The sequence below is a fragment of the Drosophila mojavensis genome, unplaced genomic scaffold (genome assembly GCF_018153725.1).
Source record: "Drosophila mojavensis isolate 15081-1352.22 unplaced genomic scaffold, ASM1815372v1 contig_36, whole genome shotgun sequence".
In the NCBI taxonomy this organism is placed as follows: domain Eukaryota; kingdom Metazoa; phylum Arthropoda; class Insecta; order Diptera; family Drosophilidae; genus Drosophila; species Drosophila mojavensis.
The window spans coordinates 532067-559266 of NW_025318858.1; the positions used below are offsets into that span (position 1 = coordinate 532067).

General features: G+C 39.7%; 2 protein-coding genes across 5 annotated transcripts in view; one reads left to right on the forward strand and one right to left on the reverse strand.

Moving 5' to 3' along the window:
- Positions 1–1412: 1412 nt before the first annotated feature.
- Positions 1413–1842, reverse strand: LOC6575593. Its single transcript, XM_032729064.2, has one exon. The coding sequence runs from the start codon at positions 1802–1804 to the stop codon at positions 1478–1480; it is 327 nt and encodes a 108-aa protein (XP_032584955.1). The 5' UTR covers positions 1805–1842; the 3' UTR covers positions 1413–1477.
- A 3486-nt stretch (positions 1843–5328) lies between these two features.
- LOC6575594 (probable serine/threonine-protein kinase DDB_G0282963) overlaps positions 5329–27200 on the forward strand; it is a 69001-nt gene continuing 47129 nt past the window's right edge. The window contains exons 1-2 of one of the 4 annotated variants that reach the window (XM_032728617.2): positions 5329–5789; positions 20770–20898. In XM_032728617.2, coding sequence (XP_032584508.1) covers positions 20844–20898 — 55 coding nt within the window. In that variant the 5' untranslated portion in view covers positions 5329–5789; positions 20770–20843. Of the gene's footprint in view, positions 5790–18858; positions 19099–20769; positions 20899–27200 lie in introns of those variants that run through there. The other 3 variants (XM_032728615.2, XM_032728619.2, XM_032728616.2) reach the window with 3 other exon arrangements.

Consider the following 27200-nt stretch of genomic DNA (forward strand, 5'->3'; position numbering starts at 1 on the left):
CAACAGCAGCAGCAAAAAGGTTAAAATTAAAAATCAACGCAGCAGCAGCAACAACAACAACAACAACAGCAAAGTTGACGTGAGAGATCGGTGGCAGGTGAGTCCAGTGGCTGCTGCTGCTGCTACCTCGACTGTTGCTGCTGCTGTTGCTGCTGTTGCTGTTGCTGTTGCGCGTTGTAAATTACATTTTCCAAATGCTTTTGCCATGTCGTACCAAAAACCCCATGTACATATGTGGAATAAGGCCGTAGCTCCTGCCTCTTGGCTTCCGTTTTTGATTTGGAACACTTGTTGCAGCTAGCTGTTGCAAGTTGTTGTTGCCCATTGGCAGTTGCTGCTGCCTGGCTTTAGGATTTGTCCTGTAAAATTCCTTGGGGATGTGTACAAACACACACACACACACACACGCACACAGAGATTTCTGCTGCTGTTGGTCTTTGGCTTCTGTTGCTGCTTGTTTGATTATGTTGTTGTTGTTTGTACAGATTGTTGTTGATTTGAGTGTTGATTGTTGTTGCAACATAATGCGGTAGGTGGGCAAAGGCCTTCGCCTTTGATTCAACCGAGACCCAGACCCACAGTCGACTGTGCGTGTGTGCGCTGAGTGTGAACTGCGAAATGGCTTCGGACAGCAGGTATTATAAGATTTGCTGATGTTTTCGCAAGATGTTGACTGGGATTACGGCTAAACAGCTACACGAATTGAGTTGCGAAGAAATTAAACGGATTTACTACAGCTCTCACCCGACCTGGCTCAAACTTTCCCTGAAGAAAACTTTGTGAAAAAATATTCATTTTAAAATCTGTGAAATAATTTCATTATCCGATTCATACAAGTTTAGCAATGATACCATAAATCGTATTACAAAGTGGATTTTACATAGAAATATTATATACTATATTATATATATATTATATTATAAGGTACAAACTCGTATCTTGCCTTAGTTGTCGTCTGACTCTCGATTTATCTGTTCATTCATCTATCTATAGCTAGATAATCCCAGTCATCTTGTCATGTTTAAGATCTCTGTGGAATAATTGTTGCATGTACTTCCATCTATCCATGCAAAACACCTTTTTTTAAACGCGCTCGAGATAATTATACTTACAACCCCAAAGTTTTTTTTTGTGATTTATAGATTTTTTGGTTAGAAGAATCTCAGAACCTTTTCAAATTCTACACTTGAAATCTGTAGCATTTCGTTGAGGCTTTAAATTTTGCTTGTGTATCAAAATGTATGATAACTCTTATTTCAGTATTCTAAATTATTAAAACATATATTAAATAATCAGTTAATCTTTTTATACATTTTGTATTTGTCTTTAATTTGATTTTCTTCTTACTTAAAGCTGTTCTAAATATTTAATATTTTATACAAATATCTTAAAAATTATTAATTATTTTCATAATATGTCACATTTTTGTCTTTTTTTTAGTAAAGCTAATATCTAAGGTCGAAGGAACTCTTTAGCCTTAGAAGATGGGCTCCGGCTCAACGATCTCGTAGGTGGACATCGGCAGGACATAGTTGCTGTAGTAGTTGCCGCCACCAAAGGGTATCACCAGCTGGGGATAGAGCTGAGCTGGGGGCATGTAGAAGTCGTGCCGCTGCTTGAGGAACTGGGTGCCAACCACAGGCCTGTTGGAGATGGTCTGCACCAGGTCGTTGTCGATGTAGTCGTCGGGCGTCGCTTCCTCGGAGTTGACCTCGTTCAGCAGATCCCGCGGCCTCGCCCAGCAGCCAGAGAGCGCAAGGCTGAGCAGGAGCAGCAGCGGCAGAGCAAACGAGTTGATGGACATCTTAGTGGCTTGACAGTTGAACAGGGAGTGTCTGTCCAAATGGTCAACAGCTATCACTTATATAGGCATCTGCAGAGATCAGCCCGGGCAGGTGAGCAGGTAGAGCGCGGGCGTTAAGCGATTTCTAATGAGCGGGCGAAGCTGACAGCTGGCAGCTAAGCCTCAGCCTGAATCCGAGGCTGAGCTGAGTCCAGGCCTAGCAGTTGGGCCTCTACCTGCTCGGAGATAGTTAAGCAGATCCGCAGCCACCCGGTCGATAAAGTCACTTAAATGCAAATCCCAAGCCCAAGTCGACTCCAACTCAGACTCCAACTCCAAGTCGAAGTCGAGTCGATATATCAATGCGTTTGCCATTTAACCATGCTAATCAAACAACGAAATCCATCAACGGTTGACACGGCCAACAAGCAGCAGGTGGAGGACAAGACAACAAGCTACAAAAAAGCGAAGAAAAATATTGAGGCTGGCCATAGACGACTGCGCAATGCTCGTCTAAAATGTTAAAGGATCTACATCTGTATCTACATATCGTTATGTATACTACCAAATAATAAAATCTTGTTTCTATATTTATACAAGTTGTATTGAAAGATACAAGATAATGCAGTCATGGGAGGATATGAATATGATACAGATACACTTTCTGTCTATAAGATCGTATATGAATACGTATACCTCATTAGGCTACTACATCAGTAAATCTATAAAGTGTTATATACATCTCTTAAGATCTACGTAAATCCAATTAGCTCTCTATGTAAAGCTCTAGAGATTCTGGTATCTTGCTGTCAAAAGACTTTAGGATATAGGCAGACCTCACTCACAGCTGATATACCCATTTCAATCAGAAAACGAGTGAGCAACAAAGAGAAAAAATGAGAGAAAAAAGGAAAACCGAAAGCCAATCCCAATGCCATATCCCCAGACATGTCAGTGCGATAATGGTGCACTTCGTCTAAAAACAACTTCATTCACAAAAATCTGACGAAAAGAGGCAAAAAAAAAAGAAGAGAAAAATCAAGCAGAAAAAGAAGAAGCAGAGGAAGAAGCAGAAACGGCAGCAGCGGAGCTTAAAGGAAGCGAGTCCCATTAAAAATATCTTGTGGATGCCAAAGAGCTAAAGATACATTCAACGACGACAAGGTGCAAGCCTAGCCTAGTCTAGGCTAGGGGCGGCGGGCGGCGGGGCAGACGTCAACTCAAGACTGGAGCTGGAGCTACTTGACTACTTCGCTACACAATGCACAGCAGCAGCAGCAGCAGCCGCTGTGGGGGCGGCGGTGCGCAGGGGGCGTGACGAAGCTGGGCAGCAGGCAAGCAGGCGCAGCTTGGATAACGCTTGCAACATACGCCTAATGCCACAGACATCGACATCCGCCATTTAACTTCTTAACCCCCAAGTGGCTCGCTGGGCTGAAATCGATGGAGGAAAGATAAGACGACGAAATTAAAAATAAATCAAACGGAATCGAGTGAAAAATGTGAGAGAAATATCTTTAAAATAAATCTGTTGTGTAGTAACCGTACTAAATAAAGATTTTTTATTTAGTTTAATAATTATTTATACATATTACCTTAAATACTTTATTAATGAAAATTATATATTATATACAGAATTTATCAATTACTTTTTTTTAAATATATGCAAATAAATGTATAATGACAAATGGATAGATAATATATTCAAACTATAGAAGGAACATATCCTTCGACTTTAATCAATAAATCTTAAATTACTTAAACAGAATTATCGAATTATCAACATCGAATAAACATACATATGCAAGTTGATATAATACCCGTTATGTCTCGAGTCACAATGAACAGCAATTCAATTAATAGAATCTAAGAGTATAGGAAATTATTCAAGCTGCGTTATTTCCAGTCAGAAAGCTTAGTCATTCAAGCCCTGAACTGGATTTATTTTCCCATCTCTCTATGCTTTTGCAAAAGCTTTAATCTGTCTCTCTTTTTCGACGTTCATTGCAGGGTTAAGTCGTTTGCGCCTAGGCCGGCGCAGCTGCTGCGCAGTCGCAACTGTCTACATTTGTCTGGCTGCCTACAGCTGCCGACGCTGCAGAAACAGCAGCAACAGCAGCAGCAGCAGCAGAGATGCCGCGTCGCTGTCCTCTCTGGCTTGGTCAGCAGTCGGCTCGATTATTGGACGTCCAGCTTTCAATTTGCAACATAAAGCATCTTCATCGTGGGCCGCATGAATGGGCAGCGCAGCAGGCAGCAGGCAGCAGGCAGCATGCAGCAGGGAGGGGAGCGGTGCAGCGGCGGGGGCACAGGTGAGGCGTGGGCCGATTCTGCTCGCTGCCTGCCTGGGCTGGCATTGGCAGCAGGCACTCAGGCGTGCCGCGGCGGTAGTCGCTGACCTTTATTGATTGCTGTTTGACCTCGGCAGCAATTGTTGCTGTTGCTGCCGTTGCATCTGCAGCCATTTGTACTTGCTCGATCACAGGCATAGATTAAGCAGCAGCAGCAGCAACGACGCCCACAACGGCAGCGCTGACTGCGCCGCGTCGCAAGCGGTTGCAGTTTTGCCGTTTTGCTTTCTGCCTTTTTGCTCAACCTTCATTGTTGTTGCCAGTGTCGTCGTCGTTGTTGCTGTTGTTGTTGTGCCATTACTTCATGGCAGTTAATTTATATTCGATGCCATCTCTAGCTCTCTCCCGCTCTCCCGCTCTTAATGCGAGCTTTTTGCTGCTGCAGCTTCCTTTTGATATGTTTAGTTTAAGGTCGTCGCTGACTGACAGCTGCAGCCGCAGCGCTGCAACAGCACTCCGCCGTCATTGACGCCTCTTCTTGTTGCTTTCCGCCTTCCGCTCTCCGCTTTCCACTCTCCACTCCACACACTTCACTCGCAGTGCATGCAAAGCAAAGCGTGTCAAAAGAAAACAATGAAGAGCAAAAGAAATCACAGCACACTTTCAGCATCGGCGTATCGTTGTGTCGTTTGTTTTGTTTGACAGTTTCTATCTGCCCCTGGCTGAACGGGCAAAGGCAGCCGCGGACAGCCGGAACACGCTGAAAATCTAATTTCGAATACAAAATAAACGCTTCTGTTCTGTAGTAAATCAATTTCTTTGTCTCAATGAGCACACGCACACGCATTTTCACCATTAATTGAAAGCAAATCAAAACTAACTCTTTTTCCATGACGAGCGCACCCCAAACATATAATCATAATAATTAATAATTATAATAACAGTTGATCGTTACACAGCAGAGCAAACAACCTGCTGCATTAAAATAAATGTACGTATGTACGCACATACACACATACACATGTAGATGCCATTACTCTTTAGCTTCTTTCATGTGTGCTCTTAAAAGATCGCTCTTAAGCATGATGCCACGAAATTCATTCATATAAACTACAGCTCACACACACACACACACATACATGAATGGCGTACGAAGTGCAGCCGAACGCCCGGTGCGGCCCCACACACAGAAGTGATGGAGACAGAGAGAGTGAGAGAGAGCAGCAGCGGCAGCGATCGAGCAGCGACCGTCGTGTTGGGCAGCGCCAGTCAGTTATATTTGCGACGCTCTCGAGTGCGGGTCGTTGACGGTTGAGGGGCGCAGCTGGATGCCAAAACAAAAGGCAAAGTGGAAAATATAGAAACAAACAAACAAACAGTAATAATAAACGTAATTTAAACAATTAATCAAAACGCGGCGATCAATGAAACTTATGCGAAAGCAGCAACAACAAGTGCCAGTGAATTATTGTACTTAATTTTTATGTACAAATTGTGAGTGTGGATGCGTGCAAGTGTGTAGATTCTGATGCATGTGTGTGTGCGGGTTTATCAATTGCTCCATATAAAATATCATTGAAGTGTTTGACAGCAACAGCAGCAACAACAGCAGTAGTAGCAGCGCAGCAACTACATAAAACTAACGGCAAAATCAACATCGGGAGCAACAACGACAGCATTGGCAGTGGCTGCGCAGACGACGTCTGCTTAAAACGGTAATTAATACAAACACACTTTTGATTTGGCAATAAACAAATGATTCAGCAATTGTCAGCAACTGTAAATTGTAAAACACTTGCTGCGCTCGCCGCTTTGATTGAATGTAGTCAGCGTCAGCGTCGGCGTCGCCGTCGCCGTCGGCGACAAAGCTTTTAGCTCAAACGCATGTCTGCAATTAGTCTGCGTTATTATTGTGTTCTGCCGACGTCGCGACGTCTACGTCGACGCAGTCGCTCTTACAAAGTAGCACGCGCATAGACATACCAAATTAATAAAATACTGCTTGCGCGCTCTCTCGCTCTCTCTGCTCCCCCGCAGCTGTTACGTAGGCGTGCTCTCTTTTGTGTGCGTCTGTGTGTGTGTGAATGTACGTGTTTCTTTGTTACGTGTTTGCCTTTACGCCTTTTACATACCCTTCACATTATTATTTGCTATTTTGTCGCTTTCATTAATTGGCCCATGTAAAAACGGCAACGGCAATGGCAGCGGCAGCAACGACGACGGCGACGGCGACGTCAGCTACCTGACACGGCAGCTTTTGTTACTGCTATCAGAAAGCACACTAACAACGAGTGCCGACTGCCACTCACCCTCTCTCGCTCTCTCGGCTGCTCGCTCTTTTACACACACTTGTTGCCGTCGCGTTGTTTTTACAGTTTTTAAGTGGCGCTCATATCCGGCGCTTGCCTTGCCCGCCCTGATAAGCGCACTTCTCTCTCTCCGCCCACTTTCCCCTCTTCGTCTGTTGCTGTTGCTGTTTTTGTGCGCTACCTGTCTGCATTTTATTTGCATTTTCTTTGCCTTTTCTTTTCTTGCAAATTATTTTTGGGCTTAGGCTTTGCTCTCGTTAAAGTGAATCAGTTTTAGAGGCGCCTAATGCGCATCTGTTTTCTTGTTTGCTCGTTAATTGCTCACAAAGGGTGCGTGCCCAAGTGAGAGAGTGAGTATGAGGTCTCCAATTGGAGACCCTCCAACGAAACATTTTTCACTTGCCGCACAGTTTTTGAGTACAGTGCGAATCGTTCACAGAGACACAGGACGAAAGCTCTGCCTTAACCGTTAAAGCGCTGTAAGTTAAAAAACTGAGCTTAGATACGATTGGACAGTTCGAATATCATGTATTTCGAATTGGAAAAACATAAGGAATCCAGTTTTAAGAAAAGGAATCTGAAAAAGAAACTGATAAATTATTAAATGAAGATTTTATTATTGTGTTTGTTTTTAATTAGTGTATAGTCCCGTTCTAATTCTCCTAGTTTCGAATTTTAACTAATTTTAATATTCTACAAATAGAATCTGCTTATTCAAATTTTTACACTTTCGCTCCCTCCGATCTAATATCTACCAATGAGACCCAAGTTCGCATCGAGGCAATCAGAAGCAAAGCAGCGCTCAGAACATTTAGCTTAAACAAAGGTTGAGTTATAATATAAATATATAGACATATGTGTTTCTATTTATGTATACATATATAAATATTTATATATCGCATTGAATTATGCACACATCAACACGTTTCGCCTATAAACCCTAAAAATGAATATTTTGTTTCCAAATATGTAAGTCGTTTAAATCGTGGAGCCTATAACATATTTATTTTAGCATAACAAAACAGCAACTGATCGACTTGTGAGATATTCCTTACCTTCTCACTATTTGGATTTCCTTGATGTGATCGACTTTTGGATGCTCCTTGAAATGAAATTCGTTTCGGGCTGATAAAAACCAAAGAATAAATCAAAGATTAATTTTTTTACATTTAAATTTGATGTTTCTCAAAAATATGAAGCTTGAATAATATTACAGGGTATTTTAGCTTCTTGCTGAAGATTCAAAAATAATAAAAAATTTCATAGAATTTCGGTCTTTAGCTCGAACTTAAACATTATAGTTAGACAATTTGACCATTTATCCTGAATTAATTAGGCATTAAATATTTGCCGTTTATATAACAGCATTTACAGGGTATTCACTCTCAGCTAGAGTTATATATTGGTTGGGATCAGCGATTCATTTGGATCTTTGACATATTTAGATTGACTTAACTAATAGCTGTACTAAGTTATTCATCAGAATTTCCATAATATTTTAACAACCAAATTCATAATGAAAACAAACAAAGGCAAAAGAAACAAGATATTTTGAATCGAAGAACATTTTGGCATGTGATTTGATTTTTTCACCTTAGTTTTATTATATTTTTACAGAACAATCTTTTGACCTGGGCTGAGATAACTTTATGAAAAATCTGAACCTCCTAACTTGCGGCCCATCGATTTGTGACGTCAATAGTGAGGGGAGATTAGCATACTCGTTAATAGGGACGGGCTACGGTTTTGAACTTTGTGTGTCTGGCCAGGCCCTGGCCTTGATAAAAATGGCTGAAAAAAAAAAAAAACGAAATAAAGACAATCGGATCTAATGTTAACCTTCTCGGGCATTTTAACGAACGTTAAGTGGATCAACGAGTTCGGGTCAACGGGTTTCAGAATTCGAATTAAAAGTTTCGCGTATGCACATATATTTTTTCGGCTCAGATTATCAGTGCGCGGCTTATGCACCTGTACACTGAGCGAAATATTGCAGTATATAGAAAAAAATTTCATTAAATTTTGGGAAGATTTAAGAAACTTAAAAATTCAAATAAACAGTCATTTCTGCTATGTCTTTGGTGTAGAGCTTTCAGTTGTGATTTCTCTCAGTGCATCTTTCAAGTCATTTGTGATTGTCATTTCGTTCGTTGATTCGTCTATTGTCCGATCGTAATCCAAATATTAAATATTTGCTCATTCGCTGTGACAGGTTAGACAAGTATTTTATTTTTTATTTGTTTTTGTTTATTTTTTGTTGTTAATTTGGCGCATCAAATTTGATTTTCTGTTTTGTTTTGGAACGGGTGTCGGTTTGTTTTTATACATTTTGGTAGGTCAGCCTCGTAAATACATTACTAATACTAATGCTAAATATTTTCGGCAGCATTTTGGTTTTTTTGGCGTTTAGCATATCAATATTTGACCTTTGGATAAATCCCAAATACGTGCCCATCAAACAACTTCCGTTTGGCTAACATTTTTCAATGGAATTTCTCGCTCTTTCTGAATGAACAACAAAAGCAATAACAACAACAGAAGCAGAAGAGTTTGTGTTTATATTTTGAAATGCTCAGCATAAAATGTGTCGGCTTATACGAATATCGTATAACATCATTATCATATAAGGCATGCTTATCGTATCATATGTACATACATATGGATATATGTAGTCACATATTTATGCTTTGCATGTATACATAACATAATTGCTTACCTCGTTGGAGTTCTTGATAAGCCCCACTCCACAAGATCCCAGTGAAAAGTCCTTTAGCTCTTGCTCATGCTCTTTATTTAGCGATATCTCATCTTTATTCTATCTCCTTCTTGCTCTCTAGCTCTCCCTTTCTCAATGTGGAGACTATCTCATCTCTTTCTCTTTCTTCCTATTTTTCTCTCTATCTGTTCCTTCTCTCTCTTATACTGTATATAGATAAGCCTATTTAACAATTCATTATACAGAAATTTTTAATAACATATGATATAGAAATATGTAAGAGTTCATATTTCATAAGCATAGTAAATGCAACGAGCGTCCTGATTACGGACTTGCTGATGAGTTACGGGCTCAGACTTCGAAGTAGTAGTAGAAGAAGAGGAAGGTATTGCAGCGAGTGTCTCATATTTTACCGCTTGATGTCATTAGCGCGACTCTAAAGCAAATATTTGACGACGATGACAAACGGAGATACAACAGCCAAACATCAACCATAAACCCGTTTGCCCAAAAAAAAAAAACACACACACAGTCAAACCCGAGCTGAGGGTGAGGGTGTGATCGCCAGATGAAAGATGAATATCGCGATCTTTTTGCTTTGTGTATCTGTATCTGCTTTTTATACCCTGAACCCATTGAAAATGGGAAATCAGGGTATAATGGTTTTGTGAAAAAGTATGTAACGGGCAGAAGGAGGCGTGGCAGACCCCACAAAGTATATATATTCTTGATCAGCGCGACGAGCTGAGTCGATATAGCCCTGTCCGTCAGTCCGTCCGTCCGTCCGTCCGTCCGTCCGTCCGTCCGTCCGTATGAGTGCGTCGATCTCAGAAGTTATAAGAGCTAGAGAGCTGAAATTTGGCATGCATACTCGTGAGTACCATACGCAGTACGAGTTTGCTTTATTTTTTCGATAAATCGTCCGATAACTTTTTTATCGAGAATAATCGAAAAATTGATTTTGTTTTTTCAGCCTAATTTGAACATTTTTAGACCTGGAGTCTTCAAATTTATGTTGTATATAAAGTTAATGGATATAAAGATTTTGTAATTTACAGATTTTGGATACCACGCGCCCTTCGCCCCCAATTTGCATTTCAAGTACTAGAGACTTGTGCTTTGGAATGTACACACGTATTCACTATATAATTACGCTCTGAAAGTTTCATTAAGATCGTATGTCTACAAAAGAAATTATTCAACAAATAAATTCTCATAATATGCCCACACTGCAGCGCAGCCCAAGCGCAGTCGCTGCTTACTGCGCAGTTAGCAGAGCGCAGGCTTATGCGTGCGTGTGGATGCATGTGTATGTGTGTGTGCATAAAAGTGCAGAATGATTAGAATATCAACTTAGAGGGTTCAGGGTATCTCCTAGTCGAGCAGTCTCGACTAGAGCCTTCTTACTTGTTTCCACTTTGACTTTGGCGTTGAGTCTGAGTTTGAGTTTCTTTCCGCTGACTGCTGACTGCGACATTTTTGTCACATGAACTGCGGGCGATCGGCGCGATCCTCAGCCCCTGAAACTGAAACCCGATGATGCTTTATGCTTTATGTACTTGCACTTGCCACTCGGGCACTGGCCACTTTTTTTTGTTTTTTTTTTTTTTTGTCAGCATTTTTTATTTATTTTTGTTTTGTTGTTGTCTCGTTCTCTCTCTGTCTCTCTCTCTCTTTCTGTCTCTCTCTCTCTTTCTTACATATATATAGGAAATCACGGCGATCACAGTGTATTGTTTGATCAGCAAGCATAATTGAGCTGCGACTGGGAGATTCACTCGATCACTCGTTATATTTCATGTTGTTACGTTGATCTTGCATTTGTCATGCTCTTATAAATTTGATCCGTTGACAGTTTTTTCCTTTTGATATGTTTCTCCTCTACGCTTCTCGCTTTTTACTTACTGCAGATCAAAGATCGTACGGTTGTGTGAGCCGTTGTTATATATTTTTTAGCTTTATTTTCTGCTATTGACTCAGGTTCGGTTTGGGGGGTTAAGCATTGGCGCTGACCGCAGTGCTTCAAAAGTTTGCCGAATACACTTAGAGAAAGGAAAATGAAGTACAGCGAAACCATTGTCAATGATCTTAGACTATGTTTCTTACTTAGATGGATAGAAAATATATGTGTATAATGCAGTTGATAGTAGATCATGATCTTTGAATTAAAAGGAGAATTAATTGTACTAGATCGCTCATCTTAAATTATATTCTTCATTTTTGTATTCTCAAAAGTTCAAGTTGATCTTCTTCGATATTTTTTGCAGTGCATTTTCTGTTGATTTGTTTTGGTTTTCGTTTGAATTGTGCCGCCAACTAAAATCATAAATCCATAAAGCATCCCACTTTGTCGGTGATTTCTCAAACACGAAAACTATTTCGCTATAGTCGTCGTTCTATTCAGCTGATGATCGTTCACAATTTCAGTTGCTGTTCCAGTTGCCAGTTGCCAGATGCCGGTTCGCAGTTGGCAGTTGGCAGTTGTTGGCAGTTCACTGGCGCCCACACCAAGCACTTAGCTGAGTTCACTTCAACTTGACTCGACTGATCTCGGCTGGGTTCAGCTTGGTCTGTTAATGATTGCAAATGTCGTGATATTGTCGAGTGGGTTGAGGTGGGCCGAAGTGCCGCTGAACTTTAATTAAACCGCGCGAGCTCGCGCGAGTGCGAGTATGAGAATGTGTTTTTCATTTCGTCTTGTTGCAAATTTTTCAAAATGTGAACTTTGATACACAGCACACACAGCTGCGATCAGTTAAGATCACAATATATAGGTAGACAATATATATTTATGCATAAGTATATTTAGATAATTGCAACAGGTCGAGATTGAAGCTGTAAGGGAGGATCAGCGCAAAAGATATGATTGAAGATCAGTTGAAGGTATGAGACTTGTAAGCTAGGTGTGCGACAAGTTCAATTCATTACTCACTTCAAGATGAGTCTGTAGATCTGTGAGTAGTTCAGCTGAACTGTAAGTAATAAATGTGACCCACATATGTTAGATCATGTGACAGATCATTTAAAATTGAAGTATGGGAGCCCTACTCTAGTATGAAATGATTAACGATTTTCTATATAGTGTATATATATATATGTAGATCAGTTCACCCACATATAATTTTCGATCGTCCCTTGAAGATCAGTTCAATATGAATGATCATTTATTAAGCTTAAATCTGACCTACATATAATTCTTCTGAGAATGAATGAATCAAATTAATTTGAGGATCAGTTGGAATTAGTCTTCAGAATCAGTTTTATTAGTCTTAATTCATTATCTAGGGTCTGACATGATGTTCTTGGGCACTTGACTTTAAGATCAGCTGCTCTAAATACTATTTAGTAAATAGTATTTACTTAAGAGGGAATATTGTTGAGAATGCATTTATAATAATTATCGAGGATCAGCTGAGTGATTGGTCAGTTGAAAACCTCTTAAATTTAATCTGATTTGATCTACATTTATACATTCATACGTTTACAGTTCATCTTATATTGATATTAAAGTATATAGGTATATATAAAGTTGATCTTAGCTGGAAGCAAGCTGCACAAATCGTGAATAATATTGTGAACTTGAATTTACAGCGAATGGAATACGAGAATGAGGCGTCGAAAAGCTGAACTCGCAGAACTGCAATTGTATGAAAAGACCTTTGTGCAGGAGAGTATGATTGCTAAAAAGAATGAAATTCGATATGTCAAACACTTAAATAAGAATTAAAAATATAAATAGGAGTAGAAGAAGAAGCATTGTAGAATAAATTGTTAAAATATGATCGTAGACTGAGGCATAGAATCAGCTAAAGGATTAAGCTTTGAGCAGCTGTTTTCTTATTGGAACTCAAAGTGCCAATAGGAATGCGTGAATGTGAATGTGAATTTGAGTATGAATGTGAATGTGAATGTGGTGCAAACTGTCGTTGGGCGCTGTCAGAGGCGTTTGGCAAAACGAAGTGCCGTCTGACAGTCGGTCTGTCAGTCTGACAGTCATTCACTCATTCAGTCAGTCAGTCACCTCCAAGCAGCGCAGATTTCCACACACACACGCTTGCGATTTTCTGTGTGTGTGTTGGTTTTTTGCGGCATCTAAAAATAAAACAAAACTGAAAATGCTAATGCCATGCGACCGACCGACCGACCGACCGACCGCTCGTCCGTCCGACCGATCGACATCGAGGCGACCGATGCCAGACCTCAAGCGAACGCCCGTTTGCCCTCACACACACACACACACATAGACACGCACACACACAGACGCAGCAGCCAAAATGACAGCGACAAACAGCCGACTCGAGTTCACTTCATTTAGTTCAAACTGAAAACTGAACACTGAACCGATCTGCATATATGTATGGATGCCTATATATATGTTCACCTAACGAATGCTGAGTACACTGACAAAAATAAAGCAGTAGTAAATGATGAGAACTAGCTAAATATGAAATAAAGTTCGGAATGATCATTTAATAAAGTCAATAAATCATTACATAAAATCCTCTAAGAATAAAGAGAAATACTATTAAACTTCCTATTATGATCCATTGACAAATGTTCCTCTAACAATTTAATTGTTCCATTTTGAACTATTCGCTTAATCAAATTCTATATTCTATATTGCGAACATACCTTTTCTTTTTGCTCAGTGTAGTTGGCACACGCTGGCCCCAGAAACCTCTGTCTAGGATCTTTGTATGAGAATTCGTTGCGAAAGTTTAGTTTTTTTCTCTTTGTGTGTGTTTTGCCTCTTTATTTTTCTTTGGCCCGCGAGCCCAGCCCCAGCGACAACTCAACTCTGTCACCGAAAGCGGGAGGGAGGTAGAGGAAGAAGAAGGAGAAGCTGGGACCTGGTGCCCGAGGCCAGATAGCAACTCGGGCGTGTGGGCAGCGCGTGTTGAGGCTTTGCACCAGTTATGCCTTGAGGCCCCTCTCTGGGACATGGACCAAAAACATGCCACAGACTGCGACGCTGCAACTGAAGCATCAAGTCAGCTCGAGCCTCGGCTTGAATTTGGATTCAGTCTCCTGCTCTGGGTGCTCTGGCTAGGGGTCAGGTCGTGTGGCAACTGTACTCGCCGATCGACACCTGCATTGCGTCTGTGCCACATTTTGTGGCAGGTCAAATTGGGAGAATCGGAGTAGCGCTGCCCAAGCACTGGAATGCCCGTTCCAGTTGGAAAGCTATAAATAAGATTAGCTAACGAAGAAGAACAAGAGAGGGAAGACGAAGGAGTAACCTAAAAAAAAAACATTAAATATAAATATATATGAGACAAATAAGAATCTGAGACATTCTGAGTAGCTAAAAGCTATATAACTGAATAGTTTAACTCCTGTAAATAAACTGTTTGGCTTTTAGCTAGTTCTATGAATGGAGTTGAAAAATACAACTATTCGCTTAACTATACTTTTACTATACTATATTAAAAGTCCCATATGAACTTTACTCAAATATCGGGTCAGTTCTATTTAGTTCCAATCTCACATTCTCATCTGAGCTCCAAATATTTTTTTACTAAGGAATCAAATTTTAATTCTTAAACCGACCTTAAAATTGGTTACCTTAGATTATATATGACATACATAAAGAATGAGTAAGTTGGCTTTTAATTTGACAACGTTTATTGATTATCGATGCGATCGTCATTTTTTGACAATCTGTAGATCTTCCACTGATAACACATCTGGCAAAAGTGAACAGAAATTTAGGTGTGTGTGTGCGTATGTGTGTGTGAGTGTTGCAGCTTTTGGTTGTTGCAACAGTTTGACGCGTGTCAATTGTGTGGCCGGAGTCGAGCAGGACTGAAAAAAACGTGGCCAAAGATGAAAAAGCGGCAACGTGTGTTATTTGTTGTTGTTTTTAATGTTTTTTTGTCGCTGTTTTTTCACTCTGAAATTCATATTGCTTGTATTTTAGTGTGTGTGTGTTCTGAAAGCTCTGAGTGCAGCGGGTATATTGATTTTCTGCATAGGTATGCAACAGGCTGAAGAATTGAATAGATCATCTGCCTCTGTGTTGCAATAAGGTTCTCCCTTTCCTCCCATATATGAGTCCCTCTTTGTGTAGTTATCCCTATGATAGGCGCTCAGTATGTTCACATTTATCGATATCTAGGCTGCCGATCCTCTAGTGTAGATCCCAAAAATATCATATCGTTTTTCTTTAATATTTTCAACAGCAATTGGCTTTAATTTTAGGGTATTTCCTAGGCGTTCACATCCAACATTAGCACGCTTTCTGGTTTCTTCTTCTTCTTTTTTGCAGCACTGAAGTTCGTCCCACACATACAGACACACACACACGCACACCTTTTGTTGCCCCATACATCAGCAATGCTTCGGTTTCTTCTTCTTGCTCGGTCGCGTTGTCAACGTCAAAAGAGAGGCTGCGCCCTCTCACCTTACTGCCTCCACCTCTGCTGCTGCCCCTTCTCCATCCCCTCCCTCGTGCTCTTCTTCTTCCTCATCTGCTCGCTTGTATTTTTGATTCATTGATGTGCTGCCTGAATGTCGTTCAGCGGCACAGCGCGCGCTCACTAAGACAGATATATATACGTACATGCATACATGCATGCGTATATATGTGTATATACAAAGCCATATACATATACATATTGAATATATACATACATATATATTGTATTTTTATGCACCCATATCTATATATTTACCCTCCGATGTTCTTTAATTTTTTTTTTTTTTTTCGTTATTTTTTGCGTCTTGTCATTTGACTTTTTGGCTTTGCCTGGCCAAAGCACACACGCACACACAAGCACTCATACACACAGACGCACATATACATCATATATCGCAACAAAGTTGTGCCAAAATATTAAAAATCTCAAATGAATCAAAATAAACACAAATTTCGCGTGTTTTATTTTTCTTTTTTTTTTTGGTTTTTATTTTCGCAATTTTTTGAAAGTTTTGAAGAATTTTGTTCAAACTTTCAAATAATTATCAATTTTCCAATTGGCATTCGCGCACCTGAGCAACAGGAAAGAGTGATTTCTTATAAGAATATTTTGTTGAGTTTATTTTGTTTTGCTTTTGTTGTTTTTGTTGTTTTTGTTGTTTTGCATGTGGCATGTGTCGCGTTTATTTGTCTTGTGGTCTTCGGCATTTGTTGCGCTTTGTTCTTGCAGTTCGCTGCAAAGATCACAGACCTTCTGACCTCACTCGCCAAGGAGAGAGAGAGAGAGGGACAGAGGGACCGTGAGTGAGTGAGAGAGAGAGAAACTCTCTTTCTCCACCTCTCTCTCTGTCTGCTTGCTTTGGCAAATGTCGTCCCGTCGCAACCTTAGGGCAGTCGCACACTTAAAAAAAAGCTGGCAAAGAGTGAGCAAGAGAGAAAGAGAAAGAGCTAGAGTGACAGGGCGAATCAGAGAGGGAGGGGGAGTGAGGTCTACAATATATGCATGCCGTTGCGTCGCTGTCGCCGTCGTCGTCGTCGCAGTTCTAAAAATATTTCAGGTCGCTCGGTCGTTTGGTCGGTCGCAATGGCCGCCTGTTCGCTTTTTGGTCTCGTTTGGGTTAAGTGTGCGGCGCATCTGTATCTGTATCTGTATCTGTATCAGATGTATCTGTATCTGTAGCTATATCTTGGCGACTGCTGGCCTATGGGCCAGCACATGCAATACATACCTATACACACACATAGACAAATATATGTCTGTTTGTATTTGTATTTATTATGTTTTTATTTTGATTTCTAAAGGTTGTTTGGGTCGTTGTGATATCAAATGATATTGATTTACATTCAATTGCTTATATGTATATGTATGTGTAGTTATATATGTTTATAGCTTGTATATCTACTCATTTATTGGTATATTTTTCATTAGAACAAACACGTTGCCATTGCAATTAATATGCATATGTTTTTTGCCGCATTTTGCCCACTGTTCGAGCGAACAACAACTGGGCAAATACGAAAAGTGCAATGGAACAACAACAACAACAGCAGCAACAACAACAATTGACAGACGAGGCCAAAGTATCAAATGGACAAGCGATACAGTCACAGCTACGCACACAAAGCCAGACACACACACATACACACAGACAGACAGACAGACAGACACACGCACACAGGCAGACATTGTACTGCATTTGCATTGAGTGCAGCTCGATGATGAACTATGAACCCGCTGACCTTCATTGAACCCTTTTTACTCAGCTGCGCACACACGACAGCAACCAGCGCTGCAGTTGACAAAAGAGAGAGAGAGAGAGAGAGAGAGAGGGAGAGTTAACTGATAAAGCTACAGTAGAAAGAGAGAGCGCCTAGTCAAAGAGTGTTCACTCAACTGATAAAGCTTAAGGGGCACGCACACAGCAAAGCTAAAGAGAGCCGCAGAGACCTTAAGAGAGCTGAAGCCAAAGAGCGTAACATTCGTCTTCAACTGATAAAGTTTTGCTATGCCGGGCAGCGCGCTCTCAGCTCTACTCGCTTGTGTATGTGAGTGTGTGTGTGTGCACGTGCTGAGCGGCGACTCCGATTGGGAGCCGCTGCCGCGGTGCTGCTCAGTACGTTTCCGTTTGCGCTGCGAGTCGTGCGAATTGCGCTCGCGCGAATTAAAAAAAAACGCGATCGTAGCTTTTTTTTCGGCGCGTAACAAACACAATAAGAAGAAGCAGAACCCCACAGCTCAAGCGCTGATAAAACGAAAAGAAAAACTCGCACCTGCGTGCAACGTGCGCCAAACGGTTTAAAAGCTCAAAGGATTAAGCTGAAACCCAAGCACAGCTGCAGACCAAAGCAAAACAAGAGTAAGGGCTAACGGTTCATGCAACAAGCTCACGTGACATGAGAAGAAAAAACAGAAATAAATAGAAAAGGAAAAAGCAAAACAGGAAAAGATTCAAATGCGTAGCTGGCACGTGACCAGTTGCAGTGCAAGCCAAACAAAGTATCTGAGAGATACAAATGAAATGGGTATCTCTTAGGTATCTTTCAAACATATTTACATAAATGAAGCCCTCAGCTAGCAGTAAGTTAACTATAAACTGTAGTCACAATTGCAAGTCAACAAGTTTCTAAGAGATACAGACTATAAAGTTCCAGATTCGAGATGTATCTGAAGGATACAAATGTATCTAAAATAAACAATCTTCTAATAGCTGCAAATGTATCTTTAACAAACAATATCTAAAAGGTATTAACTTATAATTGGTCAACAATATCAAGTGAAGCAGATACAATACATAAAATGTATCAATATTTCGAATGTATCTTTAAGATACAATATGTTAAACAACGCAATTAGCTGCGCAAAGTGCAAATGTGAAATGCAAATCAGAGTCGAAAAGTGAATGCCAATTGGAATGCCCATAAGAATCAAAGCATATATCGTGTCTTTAAAGGTCAAAGCGTCAAAAAATGATTTGAAAAGAATCAAAAAATAAAGGAAGAGGGAGATAAATATATTTATATAAGAGCAAATGCAACGCGTGTGCTGTTCATTAAACAAAAAGCGATTTTATATTTAAAAATACATATATTCAGTGCAGCGCGGAAATTCGAATGCAACTAAAAAGCAAAACAGTTAACGGTTTACAAACTAAAAATAAACAACAACAGCAACGAAAACAGAAAGGTGTAAAAAGATGCAAAAGTGTTTTTTTGTTTTTATAATAATAATTTTAATAAGCCTCCGACAACAGGTTCAGTTTTCAACGCACATTAAAAATAAATAATTATATGTTATAATAAAAAATGTTATTCATGTATATCTGAGTATATATATATCTGAATTTATATGTATATACGATTTTTGCATTTGCAAAAAAAGTAAAAACAATTAAGTCAAACGCGGCGTTTGTTGTTGCTTCGTGTGCGCTCGTTTTCCCCTCTCTGTTGTTGTTGTATTTCTTTTTTGTTTTTTGTCAATCCGTTTGACAAATTGACAGCAGTTGTGGCAAAGCGAACAACAACAACAACAACAATCGGCGAAAATTTCAATAAATCTACATAACATAAAAACGGGAAAAAAGGTAATGAAAAAAGCTGTTTAAATATTTGCGACCTTAAACTTCATAGATCAATTTTATTGCTCAAGCAATAAAAACAAGTGTTTTTTTTTTTCTTCTTGATTGTTTTATGCCTTGAAGACTCTTGAGATTTTGATTTTGATCTATGCGCTATTGAAACAGCTGACAAAGAGCGTAGAATATACCTCATAGCCGATAAGTAATGCTCGTATTTCGGAAGCAACGCATCCAATGGGAAAATATGTATCTCATTGGATTTGTGATGGATTGTAATCTATTCATTGTTTATAGAATTGGCATGCAAATCCAATAAGCATACGAATAAGAAAATGCAAATATCTAAGTGGACGTAAATATAAACTGCTTTAAAGGCTTATTCGGTAACATTTGTAAACTTTCCATAGAATTAGATTAAAAAGAAAAAAAAAAATCGTAAAACATAACATCACATAATCATGCATATGATTTGTCGACTTAATTAGATTATTATACGAGTGAGGCTTCATTATTAGACTGAACAAGAAGGAGAACTATAAAGTGAATGAATGTCTATCCCTCTTGCTCTCGCCCTTGTCTCTCTTTCACTCATTTTATGATCATATATTTATAGTCCTCTGCAATTATTTATATAAGTTTTGTAGCTTCGGATTAAACCGGTTGAGAATTATTACACTAGACAAATTTCTCAAATCGCTTCTTCTTTTGTTAATTTTATTGTCATGCATAGCAAATATCTGTGTTAAATGAAATTTGACGCATTTAGATAGAAGCTTTTAATTTCCATGCAAAGAATTGAGCATTGAGCAAAAGAGAAGCACACTGCGACTATAGGCATACCCTGTAAACAAAAAATATAAAACTTTAAAGAATATAAGGCATTAAATTATGAAAAATAAGAGAAAGAATTTCAAATTTATAAGTGAAAGAACACAACTTAATTCACATAAAACCCTCTAAATATAAGATTATATATTATATTATATTCAGTTCTTTACTGGATTCGGGCCTATGAAATGCATAGTAAAAACATTAGTATGGAAGCTCTATTAGCTCTCGAGTTCTGAAAGGTCTGATCGCTATACATATGTACAATATTAATACTCGTATTGAATTGCCTTTTAAATACTTTATTAGTTTCATGAACACAGCTGTATGTAAATATTTATGGAATGTTTCATTTAACAAAAACTCTTTGGTCATATAAATAATTAACTCTATTACACATTAACTACCCTTCCCTATGCCCCGCACCATTCCTCTTCGAATAGTACAGGGTATTTAGCTAATAAAAAAAAAAAAAAAAAGAAACATTTGTACATTTGACAACAGGTGAATTAATTAAAGAAACACCTAGCTAGGACTGCGGCTGCTTAGTTCGAGTCATATTTAAAAGCCAAGCCAAAAACATAGAGACATTAACGCAAGACAACTTAAGATTAAAGACAAACATCAGCAACAACAAAGACAAACAACCTGTTGCCTCGAACATAATTGAAAAATTGGCCAAGCAAAAAAAGAAGGAAAAAACTTATAACTAAATAAAAAGAAATGAAAACTTGTTAAAGTTAAGCTTAATAACTGTAGTCCGACTATTGCTAGCTCTGTCATACGCATTTCCTATAGCCTTTTCAATGCTTTTTTTTTCTCTTTCATTTCATTCCATTTCCGGAACAGGAGGAAATCAAATCGAATCGACGCGAATCGTATCGACGCGGTGTGGTTTTTGACAATATGTTGAGCCCACCATAATGAAGGAAATTGATAGCGAGACAACTGTAGTATGGCCAGCCTGGTGTTATTCCGGTAAGTGTAAGACACGCCCCCTTTACACCTGTACTCCCACCGCCCCTTGCCACACCGCTTGCGAGTCAAAGCTGTCTAAGCAGCGTTTATCGCATTTGTTTAACTGCTTCCATGGACAACAACAACAAATGCGTCAAACCGAGACAGAGACCAGACCCCCTGAGCCACGGAGCCGCAGAGCCCCAGACCCCAATTGAAAACAAAAACAAAACAAAAAGTCACGAAGACTTGAGCTCTTAATACCCTGTAAATTGAATATTGGAAAAGAATACATAGTATCGACACCTATCTGTATTAAAATAAGGATAGTTCTATTTTGCTATATATATGTGTATTAACTGATTCGGCTATAGATATTTGAAAAGATTTTCCATTGAGTTAAACTTATTTATATGGCAATCAGATGATTTATATAAAGCCGATCTCTACGATTCTCACATATGTTTATTGTGCAGTCAGAAACTTTCGCTTTACCAAGTTTTATCAATCAGACATCAGCGTGAGCTGAGTTCGAATAGGTTAGTCAGGCTGCAGGAGATAGGTAAATAGATGTAAACTTTCGACTCTATTGCAATTATGCATAGAGATTGTTGCATCACTATATTACCTAGTTAAACTACCCTTTTCATTCCTATTTTACAGGGTATCAAGCATAAAACTAGGTGTTGAAAGTTCAACTATCGTTTTACGCTTTTGTTTTTCCTATTGTTTTCTGGTTTTGTTGTCTTTTCTTTTTGTTGTGTTGTCTGTTCGTTCCTTTGTTGTTGTATTTACTTCTCAGTTGGTTTATGTTTGTTTGTTCCACTGTGTGATTGTGTGTGTGTGTTGCTTTGTCGGTGTCACCTCACCTGCTTGCCACTGTTTTGGGGAACCTTTTGACCGAACTCTGAGCAGCCTTTTGTCTCCCGTATCAATATATTGATAGATTGGCTCCATCTGTACCGCTTTGCCAACTGCAGCATTTTGTTAATTATGATAATTATTTAAAACAAAAAGTTTAAAAAATCATGACGTTGGTGATGTCATGGAAGCTCACCTTTGACTTTTTGATCTGAGCAACAAATAAACGAGAATTTAACTCAACTCATTGATGCACATCCAACTGAAAAAGTAAAGGGCGAAAAAAAAAAACAACAACAAAGAATATACATATTTTATTCAAATTTCAAATTTTGTATTTATGTGCAGCAAATGAAGCTGCGAAGCGCGTGTCAAGCGACACAGAAGCTTGCACACAGACAGCGCAAAGCTTTTACACAGACAGCGCAAAGCTTTTGCAGCTTGCCTTGTGCAAAGGCAGAGCTTTAAGAAGCTCACCAATACAAGTGCAGGCATGCAGCTTCCTTTGGAGCCACGCCTTGACTGAAATTTTAGCATTCAGCATGCAAATTTATACTGAAACAAAGCACCTAGAGAGAAGGAGAGGGTGGGATGGGCAGAGAGGGAGACTGAGAAGGTAGAGACTCAAGCTCAAACTCAAATAAGGCAACGCACAGCGCGGCTTTCAAATTAAAATAATCAAAAATAAAGTGTATAAAAAGAATAAACAAGCGCACAATGATCATCATGATCGTCATTATCATTGTGATCATCACGATCATCGTCATAAAAAACAAAACTGAAATAAAATTAAAATGCAAAACGAGTCGACGTTTCGGCCAGGAACAGAAGGTGCGCAGCGCAAAGTAGCAGCAGCAGCAGCAGAGGAAGAAGAAGCAGAGGCAGAGGCAAAGGAAAACAGACACAAACAGAAGCGAAACAAAAACCTTTTTTTCTGCTATCAATATGTGCTGCATTCTTTTAACCTTTGTCTTTTGTGCCTCGCTCTTTGGCACCCAGTATTTCTTTTGGTTTATTTCATTTACCTTCCTTTTTTTAAAGCTTTTTGCTCGAAACCTTTGACGCGAACTTTTGCCCTGCAAATGGCCATGGAATGTTGACTTGTCTGGCAGCGAGACTTGAGAACCGACGAACTGCAGTCGACAAGAAAGAAAAAATAAGGGAGAAGTGGCAGAGAGGAGTGACGAATGCCAAATACACTAACAAATGAAAGAAACCTGACTTGTTTTATGTTTACTTTGCAAATGACTGTTAAATATTGACATTAACATGAACGATAAATTCAATCGATATAGAAACATTGTTTATTTAATATTGTAATTAAAACGAATTTTCTTTTACAAGCAAGGTGGATAATAATAATGAAAGAAGCCCATATGGCTTATATATAATATTTTTCTAATTGGGAACAAATAAGTTTCCAATAAGTAATTTTTACCATCTCTAAATCTAAATTCAAATATCACTCTCTTTTATAAGTCAAACTTCATGCACACGCGCATATGCTCGCTCTTTACCTCTCTCTCTTTGGCAAGAGCATTAAAAGCGCAAGCTGAGCTGTTGTTGTTGTTGCGTTTTTTATATGCCGATGGCGTGTAGTTGTCGATGACGAGCAGCGAAGACTGCGCAGTCGCAGCCGCCGCTAGTGCTGGCATTGCCGTCTCCTTCACCTTATGCGTCCTCGCGATTATTATGTCTGCTCAACTTTGCACTCGGCAGCAGCAGCAGTAGCAGCAGCAGCAGCAGCAGCGGCAGCAAAATCAACCACAGCTGCAGCAGCAGCAGCAGCAGCAGCGGCAGCGACGCCAGCAGCTAAACGACTTGAGACACGCACACTTGTTGCTCTTTGGCTCTTGCGCTCTTTGGCTTCTCGCATGCACTTATTTATTGTTTGTTGTATTTATGATTTGCGATTTTACTGCCCGTCTAGTGCGCGTCGCCGCTACCCCCTCTACCAGTCTCGCTTGCTCTTTGTGTGCAGCCTATCGATGGCCGCACGGTAGCCGCCGCAGGGCGCAATTACGCCACTTGTTGGAATTTCACTCGACTCTTGGGCACTCTATCTCTGTCGCTCTCTGCCTCTCCCCCTCTCTGTCAGTGTATCTGTCCCTGTCTTTACCCCTCGGTAACCCTTTTGCGATTTTAATTCATTTGTGTTTTGTTTCAGCTGCGCGCCCAGAATCGCAAATGAGCAAAACGTGTAAATTATACGCGTCGCGGTCACAGCCAACGCAAACAGCGACGTTGGCTGCGACGCGTCGCCTACATTACTTTTGCCTGTGCGCCTTTTGCTTTGCTTTGCTGTGCCTGGCTTTGCGTTGCTTTTGTTGGTGCCTCAGCTCTCTTGAGCATTATTGTCACCCAGCAACGTCGACGCCCGCGACATTTGCGCTGCTCTCAGCTCAGCTCGGTTTTTGGGAGTGGACGCCGCGACGTTTATTCATCAGTCACATCAATAATAGTGGCAACATCGACTGAGACTTCGACGGCGACGGCGACGTTGACTCTTTTTTAGCAGAGCGTCTTGAGTTATGTTTATTGTTTGTTTTGGCATTCCTGGGCGTTCGCTCTTTTCTCCATTTATTTTGTCAAAGGTTTAGCAGCATCTGTCTTCATAGCGCAGCTGTCGTTGACTTATCCATCATTAGGGTCATGCCTGACAATTGCGCACGCGCAACAAGAAAAGCAACGGCAACGGCAACGGCAACGAAAGCTTGCGCTGAACAAACTTTAGAAAGCTCTCAATTCAAAATCGATTCGTGTCCTAGATGCCGCAAAGCAAGCGTGCTCTTCGAAAGTTAAGAGAGAAAAGATTGGGAATGTTTGATACCGTTAGTGATGCGCAATCGGCCTTAAATGATATGTGATGCAGCTGACCCTTAATTTGTCATATTCCCAAGAACGATTTTAGTCAGAGATGAGCCAATTCGATGGAATCTTTCAAGTCTTCGCGCTTTTCCCTATATGTATTTTGCATTGGCTTTTTAATTCGATTCATCTGATGTATTCTATTTGGTTTCTAGACAAAGTTCAATTCAGCTTCGCTACTTTTAACATTTGCCGCCGTTTGGCTTGAGAGTCAAGAGTTCATGCATTTCAATGACCTTTCGACGTGCGCTCAATTAAACTAATAATTGACATTAATTAATGCTTCGACTCTGAAAAAGGTGACTTCCACAAATGCTTGACGAGGTGCTTCTGATATTTTTCTTTTTCTCTCTTAACGGTTCTCGAATCATTTGATATTTTTCATGTTTTTTTTTGTAGATAACTCCGATACTAAAATACTGTAATGACAAGCAATAAAATAAATCCAATTCAGTATTGTATGCTAGCCTTTTTCTGAAATTCTTCATTTTTTTCCCCCAATTCCTTGCTGTTTTTGGCTATCTTATTTAGCCGTTTTTAATGTTTTACTAGAAAAACTTGAGATATCAACAAATTTTCAAAAACGTAAATTGTTTGTGTATGTAGGCATGTCTGTGCGTGTTACTGTGGTTGCGTTTGTAAAGCTTTTTACATTAACAATTGAACTTGAACTGCTGCCGTTTGTTGAACATAATAAAAAAAGTAATATAATTATAAACATAAAACAAGGCGGGTGTAAGGTAATTTGTCTGTGTGTGTGAGTGTAAGTGTCTATGTGTGTGTTAACCATGACTGTAACAAATTCAACGAACGTCATTGAAAAAAAATAGGTATATGTATATATGTACATCTGTATATTTATATAGCCGTGTAATTGTCAAGTCCAAGAGCGCGCGAAAAAACGCTCAATAAAAGCAACAACAACAACAACCACAACAGCAATGCCTAAGTGTTTCTTGTCCATCATGCTTTGGTATTTTATATACAACAACAAGAACAACTTAACTGAAGTTAACGCCACATACCACAAGGTTGAGTTCGCCCTCTATCTCACTCTCCTCTTCACTCACTCTATCCATCTCTCTCTCACTTCGAGTTCAATTTGATGGGCATACCTTATACCCTATATAAGCATTATATGCCTTATGCCTTATTCAGATACCAACGCATAGCGGCCCAACAACAACAACGAAGAATTGACAACGTTTTTAGAATTCAATTAAAAAAGAAACATTGCACAAAGCGGGAGCAAGAGACATGTGTGGGAGACGGGGAGCTTTGACTGATGTTTTAGGTGGGCGACACACAGAGGGAGAGAGAGAGAGAAAGAGAGAGATAGATAGGGAGAGAGGGAGAGAGCAGAGGCAACGATCATTGGCGCAGATATTGACAAAATGTCGAAACGTGAGCAAAATTATTGATGAGAATTGACAAAGCGCAAAGAGACATTGATACAGAGGAAGAGGGAGAGCGAGAGAGGAAAAAAGATGTAACCAGAGAGGCAGTTAGAGAATGAGAGAGTGAGATAGCTACAGAGAAGTAGCGAGTTATGCATAAAATATGTGAACTCTTCTTCTTCTATATATATGTATATATACATGTGTATGTGTGTCTGCCCAATGTAAAGCTTTTTGAAATATTGCCAAACCCTATTAACATTTCGCGCAGTGTATTGAGGCAAATGGTTGGGTTAGCGGCAGGCGAGCAGGTAGCAGGTAGCTGTGGGTGCCCGTCTACTCAAACAACCTGCTAAGGTGAGGCTTTATTTAACGACCCCAAAATGACAACAATAAAAAATTTGCAGCAAATAAATGACAACAAAAACAAAGCGGGAAAAAAACGAGCAAACAATCTGAGGTCAATAAAAGGAAAACAAGGAAAGTACGAATTTCTGAAATAAGCTGTAAAAAATTTAATTTAAGAAATTTCAGCGTTCAATAACTGATATAACTGATATAACTGTGTGATTTAGTGAAAGAGAGGGAGAGTGAGAGAGAAAGAGACAGATAAAAGTTCAGCTCGACACTTTCCAGATGTATGATGCATTAGGATATACAATATATGGTCTATGTTTGATCTATGATACATATGCATGTTGTTATTACTTCAACTCATTTTCTTTAAGTGTATTTGCACATGACCCGCAGAGGTGGGGCCGAGCGGCCCCAAATAGGCTTAGCACCAAACGAACTGCGGCTCTAGCTGCTTTTGGCCAGTTCAATTTTGTTTTATTTTGTACTGCTTCTTCTTCTTCTTCCACTGCTGCTGCTGCTGCTGTTGGCCTCGCTTTTATGACACCCGAAAAACCAGAAGAAGAAGAAGAAGAAGGAGAAACAACGAGTCTCGTAGTCGTGTTTGATCATTCAATTTGAATGTTATTCATTATTCGATCACGTACGCACGCCCAAGTTGCCAGCCACGCCCCCTGTGCCCCCGTCCCCCGAAAAGTCCAACGAGATGGAAAGAGAGAGAGAGAGAGGTCAATGTTCGTATGACAGTTGCTTTTAGATGGGCTTTTATTTTATTTTATATATACAAATTTCTTTCTTTTTTTTTTTTTCTCGAACGTTGGCCACAATTACAAATTGAATTTC

What these genes read in the sequence shown, in the direction of transcription:
- LOC6575593 (XM_032729064.2), bottom strand. Translation starts at nt 1,804, where the DNA reads ATGTCCATCAACTCGTTTGCTCTGCCGCTGCTGCTCCTGCTCAGCCTT.